Source organism: Aspergillus caelatus (genome assembly GCF_009193585.1).
Source record: "Aspergillus caelatus strain CBS 763.97 unplaced genomic scaffold BDV27scaffold_42, whole genome shotgun sequence".
NCBI lineage: Eukaryota > Fungi > Ascomycota > Eurotiomycetes > Eurotiales > Aspergillaceae > Aspergillus > Aspergillus caelatus.
In genome coordinates, this window is record NW_022475305.1 from 74,357 (window position 1) to 98,531 (window position 24,175).

Consider the following 24,175-nt stretch of genomic DNA (forward strand, 5'->3'; position numbering starts at 1 on the left):
ATCTAGAGGGGCAAATGTTTGTGCGTCATAATAGAAGGTTAATGAAAAGTCTTAACATATAACGATAGTTTAGTTACACACTTTCAAACTCTCCACAGGTCGCATATCTATGGCTGAAGGCCAGGCACCCGGAAGTTGAGTAATGCTGACTACCTTCCAGCCTGTACAGGCTGCTAACTGTCTCCATTGCGTCTCGGTGCGCTCTTGGCCATGCTCCGCAGTCACCATCACATTAATGTCTCCCACCCGAGACATTCGTCCCCATCGGCCGTCAGCCAACACCGACTCTAGCACAATTAGGCGACTGACGGGGCTGTTGATGATGCTCCGGCGAATGTTCCGTAAGATCTGACATGCCTGCTCATCATTCCAATCATGCAGACACCAGCGCATCACATACGCTTCGGACGCGATAACTTCCTGAAGAAAGTCTCCCGCGATGACCCGATCCGGAGGGATGCGCAAGGCCACGTCAGCGTATTTGCTGGACGGTTGGTGAAATGCTTCTTGGAGAAAAGGGAGGACCCGAGGGGTATCCACGATTCCACCTTGGAGGGTCGGAAACGCGCGAAGGAGCCCTGCCATCAAGGAACCATCCCCACCACCCAGATCGACCAAAGTGTGATTAGACAGCTCAGCCCATGGATACCCGGCGACCATGCCGGGAGTCTGAGCAATAGCAGCAGCCCCCATGCATTCTCGCAACCGCATCATGATGCCCTTGCGCTCAAGGTAGCTAAACATACTTTCGTCTGTGCCATAATGCACCTGTGCAGGGGAGCCTGGAATTTTAGATTCAGCATGGATTTCACCGTCAGAAGTGCATCCGAAGGAGAGGCTTACGGGTCACACCGTCCGCCATGGCCTGAGGAAGCCCCTGGGCCATCTGATAGAATTCCTGACTGCATACACTCGCCCACCGATGCCATTGAGTCCAATGATCCTGCTTCAGCATCTCCGAGGCTTCATTGTTTTGCACAGAGTCGGTATCCCCATCGTAGCAGAAAACACCGTTATTGTACAATAAGCGTAGGACCTGACGCAACCGGTCGCATCTGGCGCCACTCGAAATGGATAATTGCTTGATGGTCTGAGTACCAGATGCCAGATAGTCCGGAATTCGTAGTTCTACTACCGCTGCAAGACATTGTGTGTGCTGGTAACCTAGCATAGTATGTTAGAACCTGCGTAATTCATGGGTGAGCTGAAACGCACCGAATAGATGATCGACAAGGGCTAGATATGCTGGCTCAAGCAGCTGAGTAACTTCTGATGCTAGGTCAACTATACGACTGGCCACTGCTGTGAGGGCTGGGTCATTGGTTGGCTCTGCTCGTCGGAGTGATGCGAAAGCTGCCGCCCTATTGGGTTGCTTGGACTCTTCCACGACAGCTCGCAGGGCGGCCTCGAGCTGCAACAATGATTCCATTATTTTCTAAATAGTGTAGTTAATCTAAGAGAACAAAATGAATGTCTTTTGTCTCAGAGGTTGAAACTTTGGCGATATAAAATGCGGACGAATGCCCTCTTGAGTGGTGTCCGGGCTCCGCACGTATCAACTCCCGGTCACCGAAGCCGTGCAATTAGCCCTAATGTAATCGTTCATCTCGCAATGGTAAGAAGGACAGTCCAAGAAAAAGACACATTCAAGCCAAACGACACGATGGACTCTGACAGTGAAACAGCACCACTTCTCTCTGAACGCGTAGCGACGGACAATCCACCTATACACAACGAGGCTTCTTCCCAACACCATGTTACGGCATCTCAATTCCTCCCCGTTTCGTTCTTAGCGTCGTTGGGAATGGCGGCAACAGTAGCTACAACTATCTATGCTTATGCGGACCTCCTTTGCACTGATCCCACTGCCTGTGAAGACTCCGAACAAAGCGCCTACGCCGCGGTTGTCGCCATAGCAAATGGCCTCGCTCATACTATAGCCATTCTCATTCTGGGACCTTTACAACACTTGGTGAACAGGTACCTCAGGGCTGGACTCTTCCTGTGGATTATCTGCAGAGCAGCAAGCGTGGTATGTTTGGTTATCGGAGGTGATTGCCCCAGTACCAAAGAAAGAATCCTGAACTACCGCCCGCTGATGATAGAAAACAGTCGCCGCCCGGAGTGTGCCGATTGCAGTATCGGGTCGTGTCTTTGAAGGACTGGCGTCGGACAATCTGCTGCACTTCAATCTGAATACTATTTACGTGTCTCTGACTTCCTCCACACGCAAGGAAGCTTCACGCCCGATTGCAGCATCATTGGCGCTCTATATGTTAGGTACCGCCGTGGCACCTATTGCAGTCACAGTTTTCCGAAGCTATACAGCGAGCTTCACGACGGCGTTGATGATTTTTGCTCTCACGATTGCCTACCTGGCCGTCTTTGTGCGTCAGCCTGTTCGCTATGCTACCTGCACTGCGTCGAATGAATCTGCCCAACCAGGATGGCACAAATCTCCGCTGCAAGTTCTGCTATCCCCTCTACGGCCGTTCTATGTTAATCGGACGGCCATACCTTACGGACTGTCGCTCCTATTATATACAGCCGTACAAGGACATTTGTTTCCCGTTATTATGGTCTTTGCCTCCATTAGATTTCACTTTGGTACTTTCGAGAATGGCTTGATCGTCTCCACAGCCGCCATCTGTGCCGCATTTCAAATTTCCTTCCAGGTTTATGTGGCTCCGATGTTGGTTCGGTTCGGTCATTGGCTCGGATGGGGGCATCCAGATATCTCGAGGGTGCAGCATCAGGATCGCAATGCTGTGGTCGGCGCACTTGTGTTGCAAATGGTTGCGCTGTCAGCAATTACCCAAGTGCGCAGCCCTATTCAGTTGTACCTAGCAGTTGCTCTCTCGTCCGCCGGGTTGGCAGTCCCGGCTTTCTTCAAGGCCCACTTTGTCTCATTCATGCCGAACGCACCACAGGCTATATCTGCGCTGACGTTCATGGAAAGTGTGGGAGGACTGATATCCCCATTCGTCCTGGGGGCATGGCAGGCGGTTATTCCCGGCGCATCAGTCTTCTTCCTGGCGGTAGCACTATTAGGAACAACCCTGGGTCTGTTTTTGGTGGCGTGTCTCCTTCATTCTTCAGGTCGGCATTGAGTGACATTGCAACTCAAATGCCCCCTAACATTTCGCTATGTGCATGCCATCGCGGCCAGGCGAGAGTAGAGGGCAACAATGAACATTGTCTTAGCTACAGTTAATGCTGTGTTGCTTCTCTTCGGCCACGACTTCAACCGGGAAGTTGGAGGGTCCCGACCATGTGTGCGCTGGAGCTGTTGAACTGTTCTTTTGACATCGTTGTCTCTTCCTTAACGTACCCGAGCTGGTTGTTATGCCGTTCGTTGGCGGCGGGGGGGTGGATTAGAACGAATACCTCTTACTCACTGTATGGTTATGTGGGGATCCAGGTGTCGAATCAATGTACTCAATATAGAGTTTCTCGTATAAAGTCCAAGGATCGTCACTACTGTATTCTTTTAAATCTGCAAGAGAAAATTGTCGAACTTTGACGTTTTCTTAATTAAGGTTCCTCTAAAGCTCTGTAGAGGGGGACACGAATGACTGGAAGTGAATGAATGGCAACAAGATAAAACAAAGAGAGCTTTAATTCGTGGAGAAAAGGTATGAAGGCTCTGTCATTGGCCCAATGTATCATCGGTTCCACTGTGCATAGTACAGGTACTAATGAAGTGCAGGCCGAGGGTAACTATCTGTGGCTTAAGTCTTAGAGAGGGAAGACTCTATTGACCCTGAAAGTTAATTGAAGTGTATGAATCTAAGCGAACGGCTTCAAACACCTGAGGATCCACGGAGTAATTATGGGAACTCCCCCGCCTCGTATCCAAGTTTGCGCTCAGGCCCATTCGGGTGCAGTCGAGGTATAGGTCTGCGATAGACACACGCACCAGCGGGAGGATGCACCGTGCCGGATGCGGGAAGTATCAGAAGTGGGCAAATCAGCGCGATCACACTAGGTACGAGACGCTAATGTAAGGCCAGGGGCGTTAAGCCTCGACTAATATTTGACCGGTGTACTAGTGGTCTTGGTCCGAGGTCCATTTCACTCTGCAAAGGATGAGCAGCTTTTTCGAAAGTCTGTTTGCACATCCCTAGCGTACCACGTTATGATCCTCAAGTGCATTATCGCCAAGTTATTAGTATTCGAATAGCCCAGTCTCTGTACAATGGCGTCGCGATAAGAGGTATTCCGTGCTCCGGCCGTTTTGAGATGCTGATGTGTTTACTAAGCCCTAATGCAGCCGTAGTGCGACCAGGCAGGGATGATAGAAATTGAACCGTTTTATATAGCAGAGAGCGCCTTTGGACATCATTTAGTGTGCTGTGAAAGGATCTAGTGCCACGGTCACTTCGCAAAGGTGTCCCAGTCACCCTGGGCCTGGGTAATGGGCATGGCCTTCTAGGACATACGGAAATATTTCACTATCCGTTGATTCAGGATCCTCATCCTTGTTGCCCCTAATCTCACCCGCAGGACATCCAAAGCTTTTCCTTGGCCAATGAATGATGCTTAGCTCAACTACCAATCTTTAGACAGAGGAATGTTAGATTCTTCGTATCTTACTTACTTCTCACTCGTAACCACCCCGCCCTAACGCGGACGGGAACTCACCGACTACAAATTCATCATACTGTCAAAACCAGAGCACTGTGAAAACAGAAATTGTAATTCTCCCTCGCACCTAGTTCAACTCTTGTTGCTAGGGTGGAATAGGTCGGTCTGCTTAATTCAACATTATGCCCCGCGTAAGGCGGAAGTGGACTCCCGAAGAGGACTCTCTTCTCCGGTATGCCGTCACAACTGGTAGGTTCTATCTTTATGTTTTTCTTTGTCATGTACAAGAATATCCTGATGTTAAGTATGGCTTGAACTATGCAGCTATGGAACAGTCTCGCCCGCTCATGTGGCGTGAATTGGCGAAATCGGTGCCTGGACGGTCGAATAAGGACTGTCGCCGGCGGTGGTGGAACAGCTTGGCAGATGGGACTGCCAAGGGTCTCTGGTCGGAGGATGAGGACGAGCGCTTGATGCGAGCTGTCAATAAATATGGCACTGACTGGCGTAGGGTGGCCCAGGAGGTCATCTCGAGAACTCCCGATCAATGTTCCAGTCACTGGAGTCAAGTACTCGACCCAGAGATCAACCACTGTGACTGGACCGGCAAGGAGGCATGTTCATTCCATTAGTCTTTTACCAGAGACTCGCTGATAGTGAATAGGATGAGCAACTTTTGCACGAGGTCCTTACGCATGGCACCAACTGGACCGTCATCGCCACATCCCACGTCCCCCGAAGAACAACCCTGTCACTAAAGAACCGCTACGCTACTTTGCGATTGAGGCATGAAAACAACAATAGAAGCGAAGAGAAATCTGTCCCGAAATTCGATCAAACACCCAGCATGGGACTAGGAGAGGGCTGTGATCAGGAGGGTGACAGTACTGAAGATAAGCAGAGAGGAAACGAAGACAACCAAGATGACGGAGATGACAGTGGGCATGAGGACGACAGCGGAGACGAAGATAATGAGGTTGACGGTAAAGATATTTTCTATTCAGAGGGTTCCACGTCTACCAGCAATCTCTCAATGCTGCCACCAACCCCGAATGGTTGGGTGAACGTTTTCGAGCAGGGTGGTGAACTCCCGACTATCTCGTTCAACAACCATCCTTCGCCGTTGGTGCCAGGGCTCGGAAGCGATACAGCGCCCAACAACAACGTGTCCCATGAGAACACATTCATGCTTGGAAGCATCTCTGATGAGATGACCACCAATCCATTGTGTGTGTCATATGGTAAACCAGAACTATCTCTCCTTCTTCCCTTGAGATACTAGTATTAACGACAAAGATAGGTCGCGAACCAATGGACACCATTCCAGCCTTATCTCAGGGATATCCGAACACGAGCCGGCCAGAAATGGGCACCGCAGTGCCGCTTCAAAATCCTGCACTGGGTAGCCTGTCAATATCATACCAGGTGTCCGTCACCATGGTTTGCACTGACAGCCAATTAGAAAGCGTCATCACGGCCCTGGCTGGAACAGGATCGTGTGTGAATGTGCAGATAAAACCTAAACCACTGGACGAATAGATACATTTTTCTTATTCTAGACTCTAGAGCGCTATGTAAAAATGAAGTACTTTCATTAGGTTCAATCTACCATGTAGTCCCGACCAATAAATTGGTGGGCTAGTCGTAAAGAATGGATCGGTTACGCCCCCTTCATTTGAATACGAATCCAGCAGTGCAAAAGCGAACTTTCCGACCGCCAGGTACCAGTGAGTACCAAATATAGAATTATTCAAGAACCAATAGGCCTTATCCCCAACGATAGAGTGCAGATTGAGTGCCGTTTCCCACGTTTTTGGGGCTTAAATGGGACTTAGTAGAAGAAGGGCAACCCCGAGTAAATTGTGTACACGGGGACGAAGGATTCATCAGGCTGCATCGTCAGCTACTCTCACCACCTCAAACCAATGAAACGATGCTTCTGGAATATCAAATGAATGGCCCCCAAGGCTCATGTTGCGCCACGAGGCAAATCTCGCGTGGCAGTGTGGATGATGCTGCCCCTGAACAGGTCAAGATGAGGTACGGGTGGAGCAGTTATAGAGAAGTTATATAACAGAAGTAGAAGGCCTTTGGGGGACAATAGTGGTGGTAGAATACCAAAAGCTAGTAGTTTTTAAATATTATTCCTGTCTCTATATCCCACGCTTTGTTCGCTTTGACATCCATGGCCCTTTCGCCGATCTCTCTCCACCGGCTGCTCCCATTGGCAGCCGGCCTGCTGCTACTCTGCAGTACGACCATTTCGGCCAGCCCCCTGGTCAGTCGATCTCCACAAGAACGTGTTTTCGATTATGTGATCGTTGGCAGTGGTCCAGGTGGCTCGGTGGTAGCCAATCGACTCACTGAGATCCCCGATGTATCCGTTGCGATCATTGAGGCTGGGACATGGGCTAGTGACGTGACTGGCAATCTCAGCCTTGTTCCTGGCTACGACGGCTACTTCCTGCAGAAGAGTGTCCATTCCACCCCTACTGAGATCGACTGGGGGTTTCTCACAACCCCACAGTCTGTGAGTTGCATGCATTCTATCACCTGAGTGGCCATTATTTCCTCTGCTTACGTTGTCCGTTCTCAACCCTACAGGGCATCAATAATCAAGTCGTCCGATACCCTCGCGGAAAGGCGGTACGTTCATACACCTTCTGGCAGCCATTTTGCGAAATGCAACATAAACTAAGTTTTAAAAGTTGGGCGGAAGCACTAATCTGAATGCTATGGCCTGGGGAGAGTCGTCCCGAGGAGCGTTCCAGAAATGGGCCGACGAAGTGGGTGATCAGTCTTTCACCTACGACAAGATTGCCCAGTACTACAAGAAGCCTGTGCGATTCAGTCCGTACCGAAGCGGCACCCGATTTGCCAATGCGACTCCCTCATACGATCTGGCCCAGGTAAGCGACAGCGGGACCCTGGATGTGACCTATCCTGCCTATGCGTACAGCTGGACCACGTGGTTGGCCGTCATGCTGGACTCCGCAGGCATGCCAGCGACGGACAGTTTCATGGACGGCTCCCTGAATGGATCGGCCTGGCACATGTCAGCGGTCAATCAAGCCCACGGCACTAGAGCCTCTGCGGATGTAGCGTATCTGCGTCCCGCTTTAGGCCGCAGCAACCTTGTTGTCTTTGACAACACGCTGGCCGAGCGGATCGTGTTCAGCAACGGAAAGGTAGCCACGGGGGTCCAGGTGAGCTCGAAGAATTCCACATTCACGCTGAAGGCGAGAAAGGAAGTCATTGTTGCTGGTGGAGTGTTCCAGTCTCCTCAGCTCCTGCAAGTTTCCGGCGTTGGGCCCAAGGCACTGCTACAGAAGCACGGCATTCCCGTCGTCGCTGATCGCCCGGGAGTCGGTCAGAATATGCAGGATCAGATCTTCGCGGATATCGTCCACCGAGTCAATATACCCACGGCGTCCACACTGGGAATCACTGAGGCCGACATCGTAGCATACAAAACTAATGCCACCGGACCGTTAACCAACCCTGGAGGGGAGTTTGGTGGATTTGAGAAAATCCCTGCGGCTCTTCGCACGGGCTTATCCAATGCGACAGCAAAGAGTAACTCTCCCTTCCCCTTATGCGAAGCAAAAGAAAAAGGCTCGTCTGATCTGACACCCAACAGCCCTGGAAAAGTACCCTTCCGACTGGCCTGAAATCCAATACCTCGCCCTCCCCGAATTCATCGGTAACCTGGGCACCACCCCAGCCCCGAATGACGGCTACAACTACGCAAGCCTAATGGGGACGCTCATGACGCCCACATCCCGCGGGACGGTCACCATCTCCTCGTCGAGCATGCGCGAGCCACCCCTCATCAACCCGAACTGGATGACCACGCAGGCTGACCTCGAGACCATGGTCGCCATCTTCAAGCGGATGCGTCAAGTGTGGGCGAGCCCGGCAATGAGAGAGATCATCATAGGGGAAGAGTACTGGCCTGGTCCCAGTGTACGGACAGACGAAGATATTATTGCGTTTTTGAAACAGACGGCCACGCCAATGTCGCATGCTATGTCCACCTGTAAGATGGGTAAGAAGAGCGATCCATTGGCGGTCGTGGATAGCCGTGGCAGGGTTATTGGTGTGCAGAATTGTATGTTTTGTTAATTTACCTGATATTCTGGAGACTCTGACTGATCTCAATGATAGTGCGCGTCATTGATGGCTCTGCACTTCCCTTTTTGCCGCCTGGTATGTACTTTTGTTCCCCCCCCCCAAGCTTATTGAAACAAAAGGGTTACTGACCGGTTTACAGGAGAGGCGCCTCAATCGGTTGTCTGTAAGTCAACCTTCCTTCCTGATCACTTCTAAGTGCGATTGCTAACATGAATAAGACATGCTCGCCGAAAAGCTTGCCGACGATATCAAGAACGGCCAATAGATTTCTGCCTGTTAGAACTCCAGACTTCTCTGTACTATCTTCCATTCATCATGACTTGCTTCACATTTTTGTAGCAAATTATTGGTCCAAACATACGTTTTAACCTATAACTCGATGTCGTACTATAGGCTATTTTTCCGCACATTATATCATTGGGCCCTGTATCAATGTCAGATTGCAATATAATTGATGGTTTTTAAAAATTTCTTACGTAGATAGTATGACAGCTCCTTACGTATTGAGTGAATGGGCTTTCCTACACTAATTTCCCATGCTCTCACCATGAAGGAGAATTATGGGAAAGGATAGTCCTGAGCGTCCCGGGCAATTGTGGTTAAAGTCAAAAAGGGATATCCATGGCTAGGTAATCTCGGTTAACTGTGCCAGAACTCAGGCAGTAAGGCATCAAGTCGGATAATTAAAGCACTGGGCTAATCCGTTTCAGCAGGCGGTCTAATATAGTTGAACAAGATACTACCAGCAATAAAAAATCCTATTTCACCGCCTGCCCGAAAAACATTGGTTGTATGCCTTGGTGCCTGACGAATTATCCGCGGTTAAATATTGTTCTCTAACCGCCTACAAAGATATATATATTTTCTCATCTTAAGCATAACCACCACAGGCAGGGAAGAGCAACAGACCGGTAATATACAAAATCTTTTAACATTTCAAGCATCCAAATATTATCTTACAAGCTTGTAGAAGATACTAGTACAAGCTATTGAATTGATGTACAGCATATGTAGATCTGTCCCATTGGGTATACATCTCTACTAAATAATCCATGAAGTTGTTGAGGAAAAGGAAGTTCATCAGAGCAGCTACTTTGGATATCCAATACTTTCAAAATGAACTATTACATCCCTGACAAAAAGAAACTTTATTCCCAGTCAACGTCCAAGCAATGCCCACGAATTTCCCCGTTAAACCATTCGATTATCTTTATCCTGTCTTGTTTCATCCTCGCTCCCTGCAAAACATCCCCCCCCACCGCTGGACTTACCACCGCGGACACCGTCTCATAGAGCTGCCTGAGTGCAAGATTCTTCCCAATACAAGCCCTCAAACCCACCCCAAACGGCATCATATTCCTCTCCATATTCGGTCTCCCCAGCCCGGTATCCTTCCCGCCCTCCAACCACCGCTCCGGCCTAAATTCAAACGGCTCCGGAAATACCTCCGGGTCGTGGTGCAGCGTGTATGCAGCGCATCCTACCACCGTGCCGGGAGGCAGAGTATATCCTCCCACCTGCAGATTGGTTGAGGGCGGAATAACCCTGGTGAGGCGGGTAGGGTTTGCCATGCCCAACCGCAGACCCTCTTTCACAACGGCGCGAAGGTAGGGAACAGATTCCGGGTCAAAGGCCGGGGACTTCTGGCGATGAGCGCTGATCTCAGCGGCAAGAGTGTGGCGCGCGTCCTCATTTTGAATTAGGTGGAAGAGAATAGTAGTGAGCATCACAGCGGTAGAGTCTGCCCCCGCGAAGACGATAGCTTTACATTGAGCTGCTGTTTCTGTGGGAGAGATCCCGGCTGATAGCAGGCGCGATTGGTATGTTGCTGTTGGAGGTGTGGAATCGACGTGAGACATCACTTGTGTAGCGAATGTGTCCAACTTATGGAAGGATCGGATGGCTTCTTCAGTTAAGGTTAGGCGGGCTGCGAGACGGTAGACTTGCTGGAAGAGCCAGTTTGGGAGGAGGGAGAAGCGCGAGAACCCGACTATGGCGAAGATGAAGGGGTTGGCGCTGAGCTTGGTGCCCTGCTGTTCCGGTGCGGAAAGGTGGGCGGTTTCTGCGAAGCCCCCGTAGGGTTGGCCGAGGAGATATTCTGTTACGACATCGATGGAGAGCCGGGCGCAGAGGTCAACCAGATCGAAAGGAATCTTTTCGACTTGATATATGCTGAGACATCGCATGAACTGGGCGATGGATTGTCCAATGGGTTCGTTAGGGGCGCAGGAGGATCGAACACGGGCGGGAGCAAAGAGGGGGGCCACAGCTTTGGCGCGTTGGTCACGATATTCGGGATCAATAGCGGAGAAGATAGAGACGATGGGACCCAGGTTGAAGTTTTGGTAGCGCGCATCCTTGGGAAAGCCACCGTTAGTGATGTAGATGTCGCGGAGGGCGCTGCTGTCGGATATCGAGACGCTGTTCGGTCCTACCCGGAGGACAGGGGTGCGATAGCGACGGTGAAGGAAACGAAGAACATGGCCCTCGATTCCTAGATAGCAGATTACGTATAGGAATAGCGGGCTGACCGAGATATAAAACGGACCGGGGACATGGCGAAGAGGGTGGAAGAAGCGGTGATGGATGACAAATAGGAGCAGCGCAGAGGCCCCAAGGAGGGGAAGCGTGTCAAGGATCATGATAGTAAACTAGTGGCCGTCTTCTCTAGGTGGAAGAAGATTTGAAAGAATTCGAGGGAAAAAGTACAGGGAAAAGGCTCTGTGGTGAAGCATATACTCGGGGTTGGGGTAGGACTATCTGGGGTTATCATCGCCGAGTTCGTGAGAATACTCATATGAAAACCCTTTAGGAATGATTAAGACCACAGCAAATAGGTAATCATACCATAGACAGCCGTAGTGTCAGCACGATGAACGGCCATTCTGATATCGTCAGCGTTCTCAACGGGGTTACTCCCGCTTCCTTGGAGGATGAAGACCAGAGAAGCCGGGCTCTCCTGGCGGCGTATGCCCTTGTGGCACGACTGGAGACGCCATGGGAAACCATGGCTCGACTGTGTATGGGCCAGGTACGTTCATCCTGACTGTTGTACAGTATGCATCGGATCTATGGGCTGATTGGTGGGATAGCCTGCTCTGGGAGCAGCGTTGAAGGTGTGCAAGGACCTTGAGCTGTTCGAAAAGTGGGATAAGGCAGGAAATGAGGCTATGAATGCGGACGAATTGGCCAAACTCACGCCTTGTGAGGCTGCTCTGTTGGGTTGGTATATCCTGGAGGAAGCAATCGATCGGTAACAGATTCTTACTGGATCATGTAGAACGTCTTCTCCGCCATCTTGCCTCCAACCATATGCTCCACGAGCCATCAGTGGGTGTGTTCAAGCCAACGCCATTCACCAAATCACTACTACAACCTGTTTTTGGAGAATGGATTAATCATTTGTAAGAGTCTCTCTTCCTTAAGCGGTGCGAGGTATTGCTTTTACCTAATTAATGCTTCAGGTATGACGCTACGTTGCCATGCTTCTCTCGATTACCAGAGTACCTGGCCCAAACCGGGTACAAGGTTCCTCTGGACCCGGCAAACGGGGTTTTCCAGTATACCAAGGACTGGAAAGGTGACATGTTCCACTACTACGAAGTTCATCCTCGTGAGGGTGAGTCCTTTAACCATGTCATGGGAGGTGTCATGGCCAATCAGGCTGGGTGGCTGGATATCTTCCCGCATGAACGTCTGTTAGAGACGGCGGCAGAAGGCACCCCTCTTGTGGTCGATGTGGGTGGTAACATCGGGCATGATATGGAACGATTTCTCCAGGCGCATCCGGAAACGGCCAGTCGCCTGTATTTACAAGACCGTCCTGAGGTTGTCAAGCTGTCTAAATGCCCTGACCCGGTGAGCAAGATGGGCTACGATTTCTTCACGCCTCAGCCAGTTAAGGGGTCCCGGGTCTACTACATGCATGGCGTTCTTCACGACTGGTCCGATGAGCCGGCACGCAAGATCTTGGCCATGCAGAGAGAGGCCCTGACGCCAGGATACAGCACCCTGCTGATCCACGATCATATCGCGTCCCGTGCGCTGGCGCATCCGCATACCACCGCGTACGATCTGACGATGATGGTTATGGTAGCCGGGACGGAGCGAACTGAGGAGCACTGGGAGACGTTGCTGCAGTCCGAGGGATACAAAGTTGTCAAGATCTGGAGATCCCCCTTGGCCGTGCAGGGGATAATTGAGGCAGAATTAGCTTAGAACAACTAACGTAGTAAATTCATCACATATGGAATAAGTAAAAAAATCTATTTATCCACATCAACACTGTTGGTCACAGAGCCAAACACCTCCAGGGCGTGGCCGAGATAGTCCTGAATTCCCTTGAGGCGAGGAGTCATGTCACTCCCCAAAGGCAGCAGCTTCTCCGCCTGGTGTCCCTCGCCGACGCCTTCGCCGACCACCACTTGATAGAGGGCCTGCATGGCCTTGTCTTTGTCGCCATTGGGCTTAATCTTTCCACTCAGCAGAAGGCCCTGGACCTGTTCGGTAAAGGTACCCTTGTAGTCCTCGGGGAGAGGGGCCTTGCCCAGTACCACAGAGTTAGGCATGTTGGTGTTGAAAGTCCCCAGCACGACAGTCAGGGTACGGATGTTGAAGGGAGCAACCTCTTTAGCAAGGATCTTGGTGAGAGCTATATTGTCACTGTTAGCCATGTGGAAGATCCCTCAAAATGCATGTTCGATAGTGGAGGATCAGACATACCGTCCAGACCCGCCTTAGCACCACCGTAGACCCCCATTGTGGGAATCCCATCGAGGGAAGCGCCACTGCTCATGTTGACAATGACACCGGATCGGCGTTGGCGCATATGAGGGAGCACCGCACGGATGAGGCGCAGGGGGCCAAAGTACATGGTCTCCATCTGGGCGCGGATCTCCTCCTCGGTACTGGTCTCAATGGGCGCATAGATGGAACCCCCGGCGTTGTTCACCAGAATGTCAATCTGTTCTCCACCCTTCTCGAGCTCTGTAATTACATTGCCACTCTGGGGGCTATCAACATCCAGCTGGACCCATTTGCCCCCCTTTCCCTCGATTTCGGCGACCAGATCGGGGGTGCGAGAAGGGTTACGCGACGTGGCGATCACCTTATGGCCACCAGCCTGAGCGGCGCGAGTTAAGGAGAGGCCAAACCCGGAGGAGCAGCCGGTGATAAGCCAGGTGAGTTGGTGAGAGCCCATGATGAATCTGCAAGATCGATTGTAGTTGACCGTATGTATGTATGACCCTAAATCGTTCCCAAAGGATTCATAGGTTGAATTTATAAGACGACACTTGAACGGAGATATCGGATTTTACGAAGGGTGTGAGAAGCTCGTAACTCCGTCGACAGGGATGCTGGTTTGTTTCCTTTGTTTCCTTTTTCTACTCGGGGTTGGCCAAAGTTCTGTTTCCACTCCCAACACTGGGTGTCTGCTCTGATCCCCTAAATATTACTCCATTAGACATGGAGATCGACGTGAACAGACAAAGATCCATTCTGCAGGATCATTGTTATTGTTATCATTATTGTGAATATCATCATCATCATCATCATCATCACCACCACCACCTTGTTCATCATCCACCATGACTGGCGGCACTCAACTCGTGCTGTTTGGTCCGCAACTGACCCAAACTCAATGGACCCCCGATTTCCTCCGGCGTCTGCAACTAGAGATTCAAAATAATCCCCAGTGGGAATTTCTCCGGCATTGTCTCATCCAGTTAGAGGCATTTGTGGCGAGCACACCCCTCACGCGAGAGAACGTCGCACTGGTCTCGCAGCTAGGGACACTAGCAGGGTTCGCGCGGGGCGAAGCAATTCCAGATCCACAGCGGCTGCAGGGAAATATCCTATTGGCGCCATTGACGATCGTCTCACAGGTGGTGGACTGGCTTCGGATTGCTCCATCGGAGGAGCTTATCGTGCAAGGCTTCTGTATAGGGTTTTTGTCCGCTGCAGTTGTGTCCTCAACTCATAGGAATGACCGCTCTGAGTTTGAGCGATACGTTGCAAATAGCATTCGTCTGGCGGCTTGCATTGGCTTTCTCATCGATCGAGAAGATTCTCTGAAGGCGACTTCGGATCGTGCAACTGCCATTTCAGTGCGTTGTCAATCACCTTCACACCGTGCAGCTTTGGAAACCACAATAGATTTGTTTCCCGAGGTATGTATTCTAGAAGGGTTTATTGCAATTGGAATCTTAGTTGATCAATACCTAGACATACATCTCTTGTATCACTGATGATCGAACGGTCACTGTCACACTTCCACATCGCCATCTGGCGCGCTTGACGGAACGCCTGAAACATGAGTCCATTCCCACGACAGTCATTGGCCTCGATGGTTGCTATCATCATCCCAAACACACCGATGCCGCTCAGACACTCAAAGAAATCTGTGCCAAAACACGTGAATTGCAGTTGCCCTTCAGCGATCAACTCCATCTTCCCCTTCGTTCCACCGCAGATACAGAGCTCCTCACCATGGGTGCACTTCATGACATCGCGGTAGACCTCATTCTCTGCAAGCGCGCTCACTGGTACCAGACAGTCAAATGCACGCTCGAGGAGGCTCCAAATGGGGTCAAATTTGTCGCCGTGGGTCCGGAATCCTGCATTCCTCGATCGCTGTCTCTTGCCAGACCGGCCGCAGATTTACACGACGCGATCGCCGTGGTGGGAATGGCCTGTCGGTTCCCCCAGGCGGATTCCCTGGAGGAGTTCTGGCAGCTTCTGAGCGCGGGGGAAACAACGATTAGCACTCTGCCCCACAACCGCTTCAATCCTGCGGACCTGCGCAGGGAGCCGAAGCTGTCCACATTCTGGGGGAATTTCTTGCGTCACCCAGACGTGTTTGATCACCGGTTCTTTGGAATTTCTGGACGGGAGGCTAAATCCATGGATCCACAACAGAGGTTGGCACTGCAGGTTGCCTATGAAGCCATGGAGGCGGCAGGGTACTGCGGCCTCCACACGAGAAGCGGGCGGAAGGAGATTCAGGTAGGGTGCTATCTTGGAGTAGGCTCTGTCGATTATGAGGGCAATGTGGCTTGCGATGATGCGAATGCTTTTTCGGCAACGGGGACCTTGAGGGCCTTTATTAGTGGTCGCATTAGCCATTATTTTGGCTGGACCGGTCCCTCAATCACGTTTGACACGGCATGTTCGTCGTCGGCGGTCGCTATACATACAGCATGCAAGGTATGATTCCACTAAAGTTTCCGTTCGATTAACCAGATCAGAAAGTTGATGTAGTTGCATGGATAAATGTAGGCAATCTTGGCAGGCGAATGCGCTATGGCCTTAGCGGGAGGTGTGAACGTCATAACGAGCCCTAATCTGCACCAGAATCTCGCTGCCGCCTCTTTCCTCAACCCCAACGGGTCCTCGCGCGCTTTTGATGCCGCTGCAGGTGGATATTGCCGGGGTGAGGGCGCCGGCATTCTGGTGCTGAAGCCCCTCTCCAAAGCCGTCGCAGCCAATGATAACATCCTTGGAGTCATCGCTGGGTCTGCCGTAAATCAGGGCTCAAATTGTAGCTCTATTACGGTTCCAGATTCCAACTCACAGAGCGCGTTGTATAGTCGTGCTCTTTCTGTAGGTCAAATTGATCCCCAGGACGTAACATATGTGGAGGCGCACGGCACCGGTAGGTGATATATATTTCGAATATCCTCGACGGACAACAATGGCTAACGCATCACTAGGAACGCAAGTCGGGGATCCTATTGAGTACGAAAGCGTCAGGTTAGCTCTGGCTGGTCCTGGAAGGAAAGCTGATATTGTACTTGGATCTGTCAAAGATAATATTGGACACACCGAAGCTGCCTCGGGCGTTGCAGGGGTCATCAAAATCCTCCTGATGATGCAGAAGAGAACCATTCCGAAGCAGGCGAGCTTTAACACGCTGAACCCGCGCATCAAGGCATCCGACCACATTGTAGTGCCAAAGCATACACAGCCCTGGACAGCTTCACGGATGGTTGCTTTGGTGAATAACTACGGTGCAGCTGGTAGCAACGCCGCAATTGTGGTACAGGAATATCAAAAACCGCATGTGGCACCACAGCCTCCTGCTGTGACGGCCTATCCCATTGCCCTGTCTGCCAAGTCTGCAATTAGCTTACAGTTATATATGGGAGAGCTCAAGCGTTTTGCCTGCGCGGCAAATGTCCCATTGCGTGAGATTGCATATGCTCTTTCAAGGCGGCAAAATCCTGCATTTGAATACAGAACAGCGTTTAGCACTGAGGATATTGCCGGCTTGACTGCCACCCTAGATCGGCTCAACGTCAGTAAGGGTGAAGCTGGTATTACGCGGACATCGAAGCGCCCTGTAGTGTTGGCTTTTGGTGGCCAGACGGGACGTACAGTGACAGTATCCAGAGATCTTTATGATACCAGTCTGATCTTCCGGAATCACTTGGTGCGTTGAAACTCCCCATTCCGCAGGACTGCATTGTGGCTGACATGGCATACAGGACAAATGCGAAGCTGTATGCAAATACCTTGGGTTACCAAGTATCCTAAACAACATCTTCTCCGGCGAACCGGTAGATGACATCGTCTCCCTCCACTGCATGCTTCTGTCGTTGCAGGTATCCTGTGCCAAATCATGGCTGGAATCGGGACTACAGGTGGACGCTCTAATTGGTCACAGTTTCGGCCAATTATCTGCACTATGTGTTGCGGATTCCATCTCCTTAGAAGATGCTTTCCGACTGGTTGCTGGTCGAGCGCGCCTAATCCGCGATAAATGGGGTCCGAAGCGCGGAGTCATGCTGTCGCTGGAGTGTGATCCGGGTGACTTGAGGGAGCTGATGGCTCGCATCAAGTCAACCTCTACTTGCCGTGTGGACGTGGCCTGCTACAATGGCCCCCGTAACTTTGTGCTATCTGGTGATGTGGAGTCCATCGATCAGCTGGAGGAATGGTGTCACTCGTTTAAAGCGATCCGACTGCAAAACACGCATGCATACCATTCATATGTTGCAGATGCTATCCTCGAGGAGTTCAGAGAAATCGCCCAAACGATAGCAATCCGACCACCACGGATTCACATCGAGACCTGCTCCCCCAGCACTAGCTGGACTGCCTTCACCGCCGAGGCAATCGTCGAACATACGAGACAACCTGTCTACTTCTATGACGCAGTGGACCGCCTCGCAGCGCGTGCCCCATCTGCCGTGTGGCTCGAAGCCGGATCTGCATCCCCAATCATCGCTATGGCTCGTCGCATACTGACACAGTCAGATACACCGCACATGTTCATCCCAGTGGAACTAGGGACCACCGATGTGATGGCCAATTTGGCAAATGCAAGTTGTCAGCTCTGGACGGCAGGGGTTGGTACCTCGTTCTGGCCTTTCCACGGAGATGGACATGTAGTGCACATCAACCTGCCCCCATATCAATTTGAGCGGACGCAGCACTGGCTTCAGTACAAGGAAGCGTCGGAATCATCCCTTATTCAGCCTTCTCCAAAATCAGGGTCCAGCTTGGTGACCATCGTCAAGAGTAGTGGGACGAAGGGAGAGACACTGTTCTCTATTGATACCTCGAACCCTGTTTTTGACTTAGCAACTCGAGGACACGCAGTCGCTGGTCACAGCTTATGCCCAGCCTCAATGTACATCGAATTCGCTGCTCAGAGCGCTTCGATGCTCGCCGACAAATCCAACATTATGCACTTCGCCCCCCACGTTGAAAGCCTGTCTATATCCTCCCCCCTAGGGCTTGGTGCCGATTTATTTCTCCGCCTGCGCCCTGTAGCACCGGGACAATGGGATTTTACCATCATAAGCACGTCATCATTAGATCAAACTGAGCACGGAAAAGGACGCATCAGCTTGATATCTGCCGGAGACGTCGTTGCCGAGGCACGGCTGAACCTTCTCCAAAAGATCGCCCGAAGCTCGAGCATGGATCGTATCATGGGATCTCCTGCTGCCACAGGTATAAGTGGTGGCATTGTATACCGAATCTTTGGTGAGATAGTGAACTACGCTCCTTACTACCGCGGGGTGAAATCATTATCATCATTAGGAAATGAGGCGGTGGGATTCGTGGATCTCCCAGACGACGCCCAACCGTTCAGCCGACAAAACACTTTTTGTAGACCCGTTGAGCTAGATAATTTCCTCCAGGTTGCTGGGATTCACGTGAACTGTCTATCTACTCGCCTTGCTGAGGAGGTCTTTATGTGCACTGCTGTGGACGAGGTGATCCTCACACCTTCGTTTGTTGCCTCCAAGACAGACTCGCAGAGCTGGACCGTTTATTCTCATCACGAAACTATCTCCAGGGGAAGCTTGACTAACAATATCTTCGTCTATGATTCCACGAAGAAGCTCGTCGCGGCTATCATGGGGGCGACATTTCGCAGCGTGCCATTCAAGTCGCTAGCTCGGAGCCTGACTCGCCTTAATCAGCTTATCCCTTCCACTGTGGACAAGGGAAGGGATTATATGGAGCCCCTAGCAGATTCAGGATATGACTCCAATCTTGCTACTCCACCTACTGAGGATGAGGACGAGAGCTCTTTGGAAAACTACTTCCCCGCGGAACAGGAAGTGTCTCAGAATGTTCAGCATTCCGAGGTTACCAATGATAGCAACACGCTCCAACAACTTCGAGCCCTTCTGAGCAATATAATGGAAATACCTCTCGAAGAGATAGGCGCTTCCTCCAGCCTTGAAGAACTTGGGATTGACTCATTACTTGTCACGGAGGTCCTGTCCGAGATCGAGAAGCGCTTTAAGCTCCGCATTAGCCCAGCACAATTTCAAGGATGTACAGACTTACTTTCTGTTTGCCAACTTTTGGAGCCACAGGAGAAGCTCGCGCGAACAGCTGCCCCGCGCAGTCTGGCGTCCGCCAATGGTCAGACTGAAACTGGCTCACCATCTACGCGAAGCGGACTCTTGTCAGGCGAATCAGACAATAATTTGGCCGTTGTAAGTCGGCACTGTTTCTTGGATACTAAACCTAGCTATGATAAACACTCTAAAGCGACAGGCTTTGCTGGGTTCTTCAGTGAGCCTTTCCCTATGCAATCCGAACTTGTGGTGCAGTACGTAGTAGAGGCCTTTTCGACACTGGGCTGTGTACTGAACGATATGGCGCCAGGGGATGACATTCCCATTATACCCCATGTTGACGGTCAGCGGAAGCTAGTACCTCAGCTGTATAAGATTCTTGAGGATGCGGGACTGATCACGCAAAGCAAGGACGGCCGGTTTCAGCGCTCCACTTCGTCGACCTCCACGAACCTAGCATCGAGTCTGCATAGCAGCATGCTAGCTAGATTCCCTAAGCACACATCCGAGACGAAGCTACTTCACGCGACGGGCAACAGATTGGCGGACTGTTTGTCTGGGTCTGCTGATCCGCTCTCCTTGATCTTCCGAGATTCATCTGCTCGAGCCTTGCTCGAGGATGTATATACGAATGCGCCCATGTTCAAAACAGGTACACTTTTACTCGCACAATACCTCTCGTCCGTCGTGTCACGCTTCGGAAACGCCAGGGAAATTCAAATTCTCGAGCTCGGGGCAGGTACGGGTGGCACAACCAAGGAGCTTGTCCATACCCTAGAGAAACTGAGCCCTGATCACAAATTTACATATACCTTCACCGACCTCTCATCTTCACTGGTAGCCGCGGCCCGGAGGAAATTTCCCCAATCATTTATGCGTTACTCGGTGTTGGACATCGAGAAGGTTCCTGGTGCTGAATTGCAGGGCCGCTACGATATCATAATTTCTACCAACTGCATCCATGCTACACAGAACCTGGTCCGATCTACCACGCACATTCGGCAAATGCTGCGACCAGATGGGATTCTTTGCCTTGTGGAGCTGACACGGAACCTGTTCTGGTTTGACCTCGTGTTTGGTCTATTGGAGGGGTGGTGGCTGTTCAATGACGGAAGGAAGCATGTCCTCGCCGATGAACGGCGATGGGAGAGATGTCTACAAGAGGCTGGATTTAACTGGGTCGATTGGACCGATAGCCCATCCAGGGAATCAGATCTCCTACGGGTCATTACTGCGTTTCCGGCTTCGGCTCATGACACTTCAACCAAGCAGGAGACGATAGCCTTCAAGAAGGTGGACGGCCTCGATCTTGAGGCAGATCTGTACTATCCTGACCAGCTGGCTGATTCAACACAGCGTCTTCCTGTGGGTGAGACCGAGCCTACACAACTGACCCCGAACATTGGGCGCTAACTGCAACACAGCACTCATGATTCACGGTGGCGGCCATATAATGCTGTCCCGTAACGACATCCGTCCAGAGCAAACTCAGCTGCTGTTACAACATGGCTTTCTCCCGATAAGCGTCGACTATCGACTCTGTCCGGAGGTAACACTCCCCAATGGGCCTATGGAAGACGTTGCAGATGCGCTGAATTGGATTCGCACAGTGCTGCCCACGGTCCATTTACGTCGCAGTGATATCAAAATCGATGGAACCCGCGTGGTGAGTGTGGGCTGGTCTACAGGCGGGCATTTGGCCTTGTCGCTTGGATGGAACAGTATCCCACGAGGAATCAAGCCTCCTGATGCTATCCTAGCCTTCTATTGTCCTCTAGACTATGAAGATGACTTCTGGCTACAGCCAAACATCCCAGAAGGGTCTGAAAGTGCGACAACCTATGAGCTTGATGATAGTATTTGGGTGGCTGTGCATGAGAAAGCCCTGACGCGATATAATGTCCCGCCTGCGCAACGAGCCGTGGGAGGATGGATGGCACCAAGTGATCCACGTAGTCGGCTTGCTCTGTATATGAACTGGCATGGACGGACATTGCATGTTCTCCTCCGTGGACTTGATCAGCATCGCAGAAAGGAGCCGGAGATGCCGACGCCCGCGGAGGTTGAGGCAGTGAGTCCACTAGCTCAGGTTCGTCGTGGTGCATACACTACTCCGACGTTCATTATTCATCCTAGAGGGGATGATCTTATCCCATGGGGACAGGCGCAGCGGACATATGAAGTGTTATGCAAACAGGGGATTGAAAGTCAACTACGCATTGTGGACGATGTGCCGCATCTCTTCGATATGTATCCGACGTATCAGAAGCGGGAGGAGGTACAGAGGGTGGTAGGGGAGGGATACAAGTTTCTACGGGCCCACGTATGAAAAGGAGCAATCAATCACTACTATATAGCATTGTACGTATAGTCCGCTGCAATCAGAACACAACGTCCTTGAAATCCTCGCAGAACGCCCATCTGGTTTCTGGCCGTAGACCCATTTCGCGCCAGCCATTCACTCTCTCTGGAAACATCGGGATGCGCGATCTGAGCGATCGATCATGTCCTAGAATGACAAAGATGTCGTCGTGAGCATCCAGCTCGTGAATCTTCTGCACAGTCTCCATGGCTGCCTCACGATCCGGGAAGAGCGGTCCATCTGCAACCGTGAAGAAAGGCGAACATGGACTGACGCTCGATGTAATCAGTGCCTGTAACACGTCTCCCGGGCAATGACCCTGCAAGTATCGGGGAACAGTATTGGGAAAAGGCAGATACTGGGTGGGCCGCAAAACGCCTGGATGATGGCAGGCATCGGCGCCCATCAGCACAAAAGAATCTGGCGTCGTCCGCGCAAGGGCGCACAAATGCCCAACTGCATGGCCCGGTGCATCCAGTAAATAAAGTGACCCGTTCCCGAAATAATCCACAGCATCGAACCGCCCGACTTTCAATCCTTCGTTGAAAGATATCTCACGGACAGTCCGCCCCCGCATATCACTCTCCAATACACCACTGTTCGCGTCCGCCGGCCAACCTGGCCATGATATATCCCGGACTCCGGGGCCAACGATCAGGTCGGTGGTGCTAGGGAAGGTCTCCATATTCCCGATATGGTCGAAATGATTGTGTGACCAAATCACGGCGCTGATCTCGTCACGGCGGACAATTTGGCTGCCGTCAAGGATGGAGGCAACATCTTTGCCGCGGGTGATGGTGGTGGTCGCTTTGATAAGGGAGACAATTTTCGGGGCATAATTCTCCCAGTCTTCCCGGACGCCGAGGTCAAACACAACGTGGGTGTCGCCATGGGTGATAAGGAAGCAGTACACGGGGGCGTCGAGGCCAGTGAAGCCTTCGAGTGGCGGTTGCCAGAACAACGTTGGGTTGAGGTAGACGAGGGTTTGCCTGGTCCCTGTGTTAGCTGTGTCCTCGAGCCTTTGTCTTGGTAGCTGTGCCCAGCGTACGTATCGATTACTCGCACATCAACGGTGGATGCCGAAGGAGGAATAGTCATCTTTGGGGCAGCCTTAGGCTGCGCAGAACAGCTACAGTCTGCCATAATGTCATATGTGGTTTGCCCTTACGGTTCTTACTGCGGGTGCCGCCGTCTTATAGGATACTCTATCGGAGCTCGGGTCCATATCAACTAGCACACAGATATACTCAGTGCCAAACATTCTTATCCAACATACATGGAGTAATTTCCAGCAGAAATGCCACCATACTCTCTACATGGAAGGCACTGTAATATGCTGCTAAATTCGTGGGGTCGTATACAGTTCGCCAGTCACATAAACCTGCATGCTGAGCTCTTTCTTCGTGGGATCCTCCTTTCTCCCGATCCCCAGAAAGGTAAATATACCCTTCGTATCGGACAGATTACGATGAGTGCTATTGATGTTTCCTTTAGACTATGTTTTTATAACAACAAAGGTTCAGCAAGGGAATTGAAGTGGACCACTTACAAGACACTGCGGACTTTCTCCTTCATTGGCTTGCCTCCGTCATGCCACCCATACTTCTGCAACCACTGATCCACACCTTCGCCTATGATCTCATCGTTAGCCGCGAAGTTCGCGGGGTAGAAGCAGATCTTCGGCGCTGGCGTTGGGTTATCCGTGGACAGCGAGAAGTAAATCGCGGTCATTTTTCTCTGGACCGCGGTATAGTGTGGTTGGCCACCTTCCTGCGCCGACGTAGGGTCTGGATTATAGGAGGTTAGCGACATGAGCTCGCGAAATTTCTCCTTATCCTCATCCAAGCCTGGGATCCTTCCCCCGAGGGTATAGTAATCCCAGATATCATCGAATGATTCGGCCGGATGTCGCATGTAAATCTTCAGACGCGCCTGGTCGGTGGTGACAAAGTCGGTCGCAAGATAGCGGGGACCGTTTTCATATTCTTTGGGCTTGGTGTTCAAGTATTGTTGAATGAGATCCAAAGAGCGAAGAATGTTGGGATGGGAGTCAATGTTTGGCAGTTGATACACGCCACGTCGCACGGCCTCCCATCGTGTGATTCCTTCCGCCACCGCCGTGAAACAGGGTGGGAAATAGACCTTGGCCATGACCGGGATGGCATCCGGGGTGGGAAGACGCCGACGAATATCAAAACCGAGGATCATGGGCATCTGGTACCCTGCCTGTGCGACAAGACTCCTTTGTTCCTCGGTCGAGCGATGGGAA

General features: G+C 51.4%; 10 protein-coding genes across 10 annotated transcripts; 5 read left to right on the top strand and 5 right to left on the bottom strand.

Annotated features, from left to right (window-relative positions):
• Positions 1 to 69: 69 nt before the first annotated feature.
• On the bottom strand, positions 70 to 1,429 carry BDV27DRAFT_170275 (O-methyltransferase-domain-containing protein; the record flags this gene model as incomplete). The annotated part of the gene is made up of 3 exons (XM_032075255.1): positions 70 to 782; positions 844 to 1,164; positions 1,216 to 1,429. 3 exons carry the CDS (start codon positions 1,427 to 1,429, stop codon positions 70 to 72), a joined length of 1,248 nt encoding a protein of 415 aa, XP_031930086.1.
• A 234-nt stretch (positions 1,430 to 1,663) lies between these two features.
• BDV27DRAFT_170276 (uncharacterized protein) lies at positions 1,664 to 3,133 on the top strand (the record flags this gene model as incomplete). Its single annotated transcript, XM_032075256.1, has 3 exons — positions 1,664 to 1,705; positions 1,739 to 2,051; positions 2,113 to 3,133. The coding sequence occupies 3 exons, from the start codon at positions 1,664 to 1,666 to the stop codon at positions 3,108 to 3,110; spliced, it is 1,353 nt and encodes a 450-aa protein (XP_031930087.1). The 3' UTR covers positions 3,111 to 3,133.
• A 1,636-nt stretch (positions 3,134 to 4,769) lies between these two features.
• Positions 4,770 to 6,126, top strand: BDV27DRAFT_155388 (SANT/Myb-like DNA-binding domain-containing protein; the record flags this gene model as incomplete). Its single annotated transcript, XM_032072126.1, has 4 exons — positions 4,770 to 4,836; positions 4,912 to 5,156; positions 5,252 to 5,828; positions 5,888 to 6,126. The coding sequence occupies 4 exons, from the start codon at positions 4,770 to 4,772 to the stop codon at positions 6,124 to 6,126; spliced, it is 1,128 nt and encodes a 375-aa protein (XP_031930088.1).
• Positions 6,127 to 6,772: 646 nt separating this feature from the next.
• BDV27DRAFT_170278 (GMC family oxidoreductase) lies at positions 6,773 to 9,123 on the top strand (the record flags this gene model as incomplete). Its single annotated transcript, XM_032075257.1, has 7 exons — positions 6,773 to 7,117; positions 7,192 to 7,233; positions 7,296 to 8,163; positions 8,228 to 8,698; positions 8,755 to 8,796; positions 8,861 to 8,884; positions 8,940 to 9,123. The coding sequence occupies 7 exons, from the start codon at positions 6,773 to 6,775 to the stop codon at positions 8,984 to 8,986; spliced, it is 1,839 nt and encodes a 612-aa protein (XP_031930089.1). The 3' UTR covers positions 8,987 to 9,123.
• A 746-nt stretch (positions 9,124 to 9,869) lies between these two features.
• Positions 9,870 to 11,363, bottom strand: BDV27DRAFT_155390 (cytochrome P450; the record flags this gene model as incomplete). The annotated part of the gene is made up of 2 exons (XM_032072127.1): positions 9,870 to 9,929; positions 9,993 to 11,363. 2 exons carry the CDS (start codon positions 11,361 to 11,363, stop codon positions 9,870 to 9,872), a joined length of 1,431 nt encoding a protein of 476 aa, XP_031930090.1.
• Positions 11,364 to 11,593: 230 nt separating this feature from the next.
• On the top strand, positions 11,594 to 12,939 carry BDV27DRAFT_155391 (S-adenosyl-L-methionine-dependent methyltransferase; the record flags this gene model as incomplete). The annotated part of the gene is made up of 4 exons (XM_032072128.1): positions 11,594 to 11,752; positions 11,814 to 11,943; positions 12,002 to 12,125; positions 12,186 to 12,939. 4 exons carry the CDS (start codon positions 11,594 to 11,596, stop codon positions 12,937 to 12,939), a joined length of 1,167 nt encoding a protein of 388 aa, XP_031930091.1.
• On the bottom strand, positions 12,898 to 13,946 carry BDV27DRAFT_82272 (SDR family oxidoreductase). Its single transcript, XM_032077698.1, has 2 exons — positions 13,444 to 13,946; positions 12,898 to 13,372 (listed from the first exon to the last, which is right to left on the bottom strand). Exons 1-2 carry the CDS (start codon positions 13,919 to 13,921, stop codon positions 12,987 to 12,989), a joined length of 864 nt encoding a protein of 287 aa, XP_031930092.1. The 5' UTR covers positions 13,922 to 13,946; the 3' UTR covers positions 12,898 to 12,986.
• Positions 13,947 to 14,295: 349 nt separating this feature from the next.
• BDV27DRAFT_170280 (uncharacterized protein) lies at positions 14,296 to 21,873 on the top strand (the record flags this gene model as incomplete). The annotated part of the gene is made up of 6 exons (XM_032075258.1): positions 14,296 to 14,891; positions 14,947 to 15,927; positions 16,000 to 16,375; positions 16,434 to 17,152; positions 17,208 to 20,913; positions 20,969 to 21,873. The coding sequence occupies exons 1-6, from the start codon at positions 14,310 to 14,312 to the stop codon at positions 21,871 to 21,873; spliced, it is 7,269 nt and encodes a 2,422-aa protein (XP_031930093.1). The 5' UTR covers positions 14,296 to 14,309.
• Positions 21,874 to 21,925: 52 nt separating this feature from the next.
• BDV27DRAFT_155394 (MBL fold metallo-hydrolase) lies at positions 21,926 to 23,049 on the bottom strand (the record flags this gene model as incomplete). The annotated part of the gene is made up of 2 exons (XM_032072129.1): positions 21,926 to 22,895; positions 22,955 to 23,049. 2 exons carry the CDS (start codon positions 23,047 to 23,049, stop codon positions 21,926 to 21,928), a joined length of 1,065 nt encoding a protein of 354 aa, XP_031930094.1.
• A 98-nt stretch (positions 23,050 to 23,147) lies between these two features.
• On the bottom strand, positions 23,148 to 23,940 carry BDV27DRAFT_82297 (uncharacterized protein). The gene is made up of 2 exons (XM_032077699.1): positions 23,456 to 23,940; positions 23,148 to 23,381 (listed from the first exon to the last, which is right to left on the bottom strand). The coding sequence occupies exons 1-2, from the start codon at positions 23,818 to 23,820 to the stop codon at positions 23,246 to 23,248; spliced, it is 501 nt and encodes a 166-aa protein (XP_031930095.1). The 5' UTR covers positions 23,821 to 23,940; the 3' UTR covers positions 23,148 to 23,245.
• Between the last annotated feature and the right edge of the window lie 235 nt (positions 23,941 to 24,175).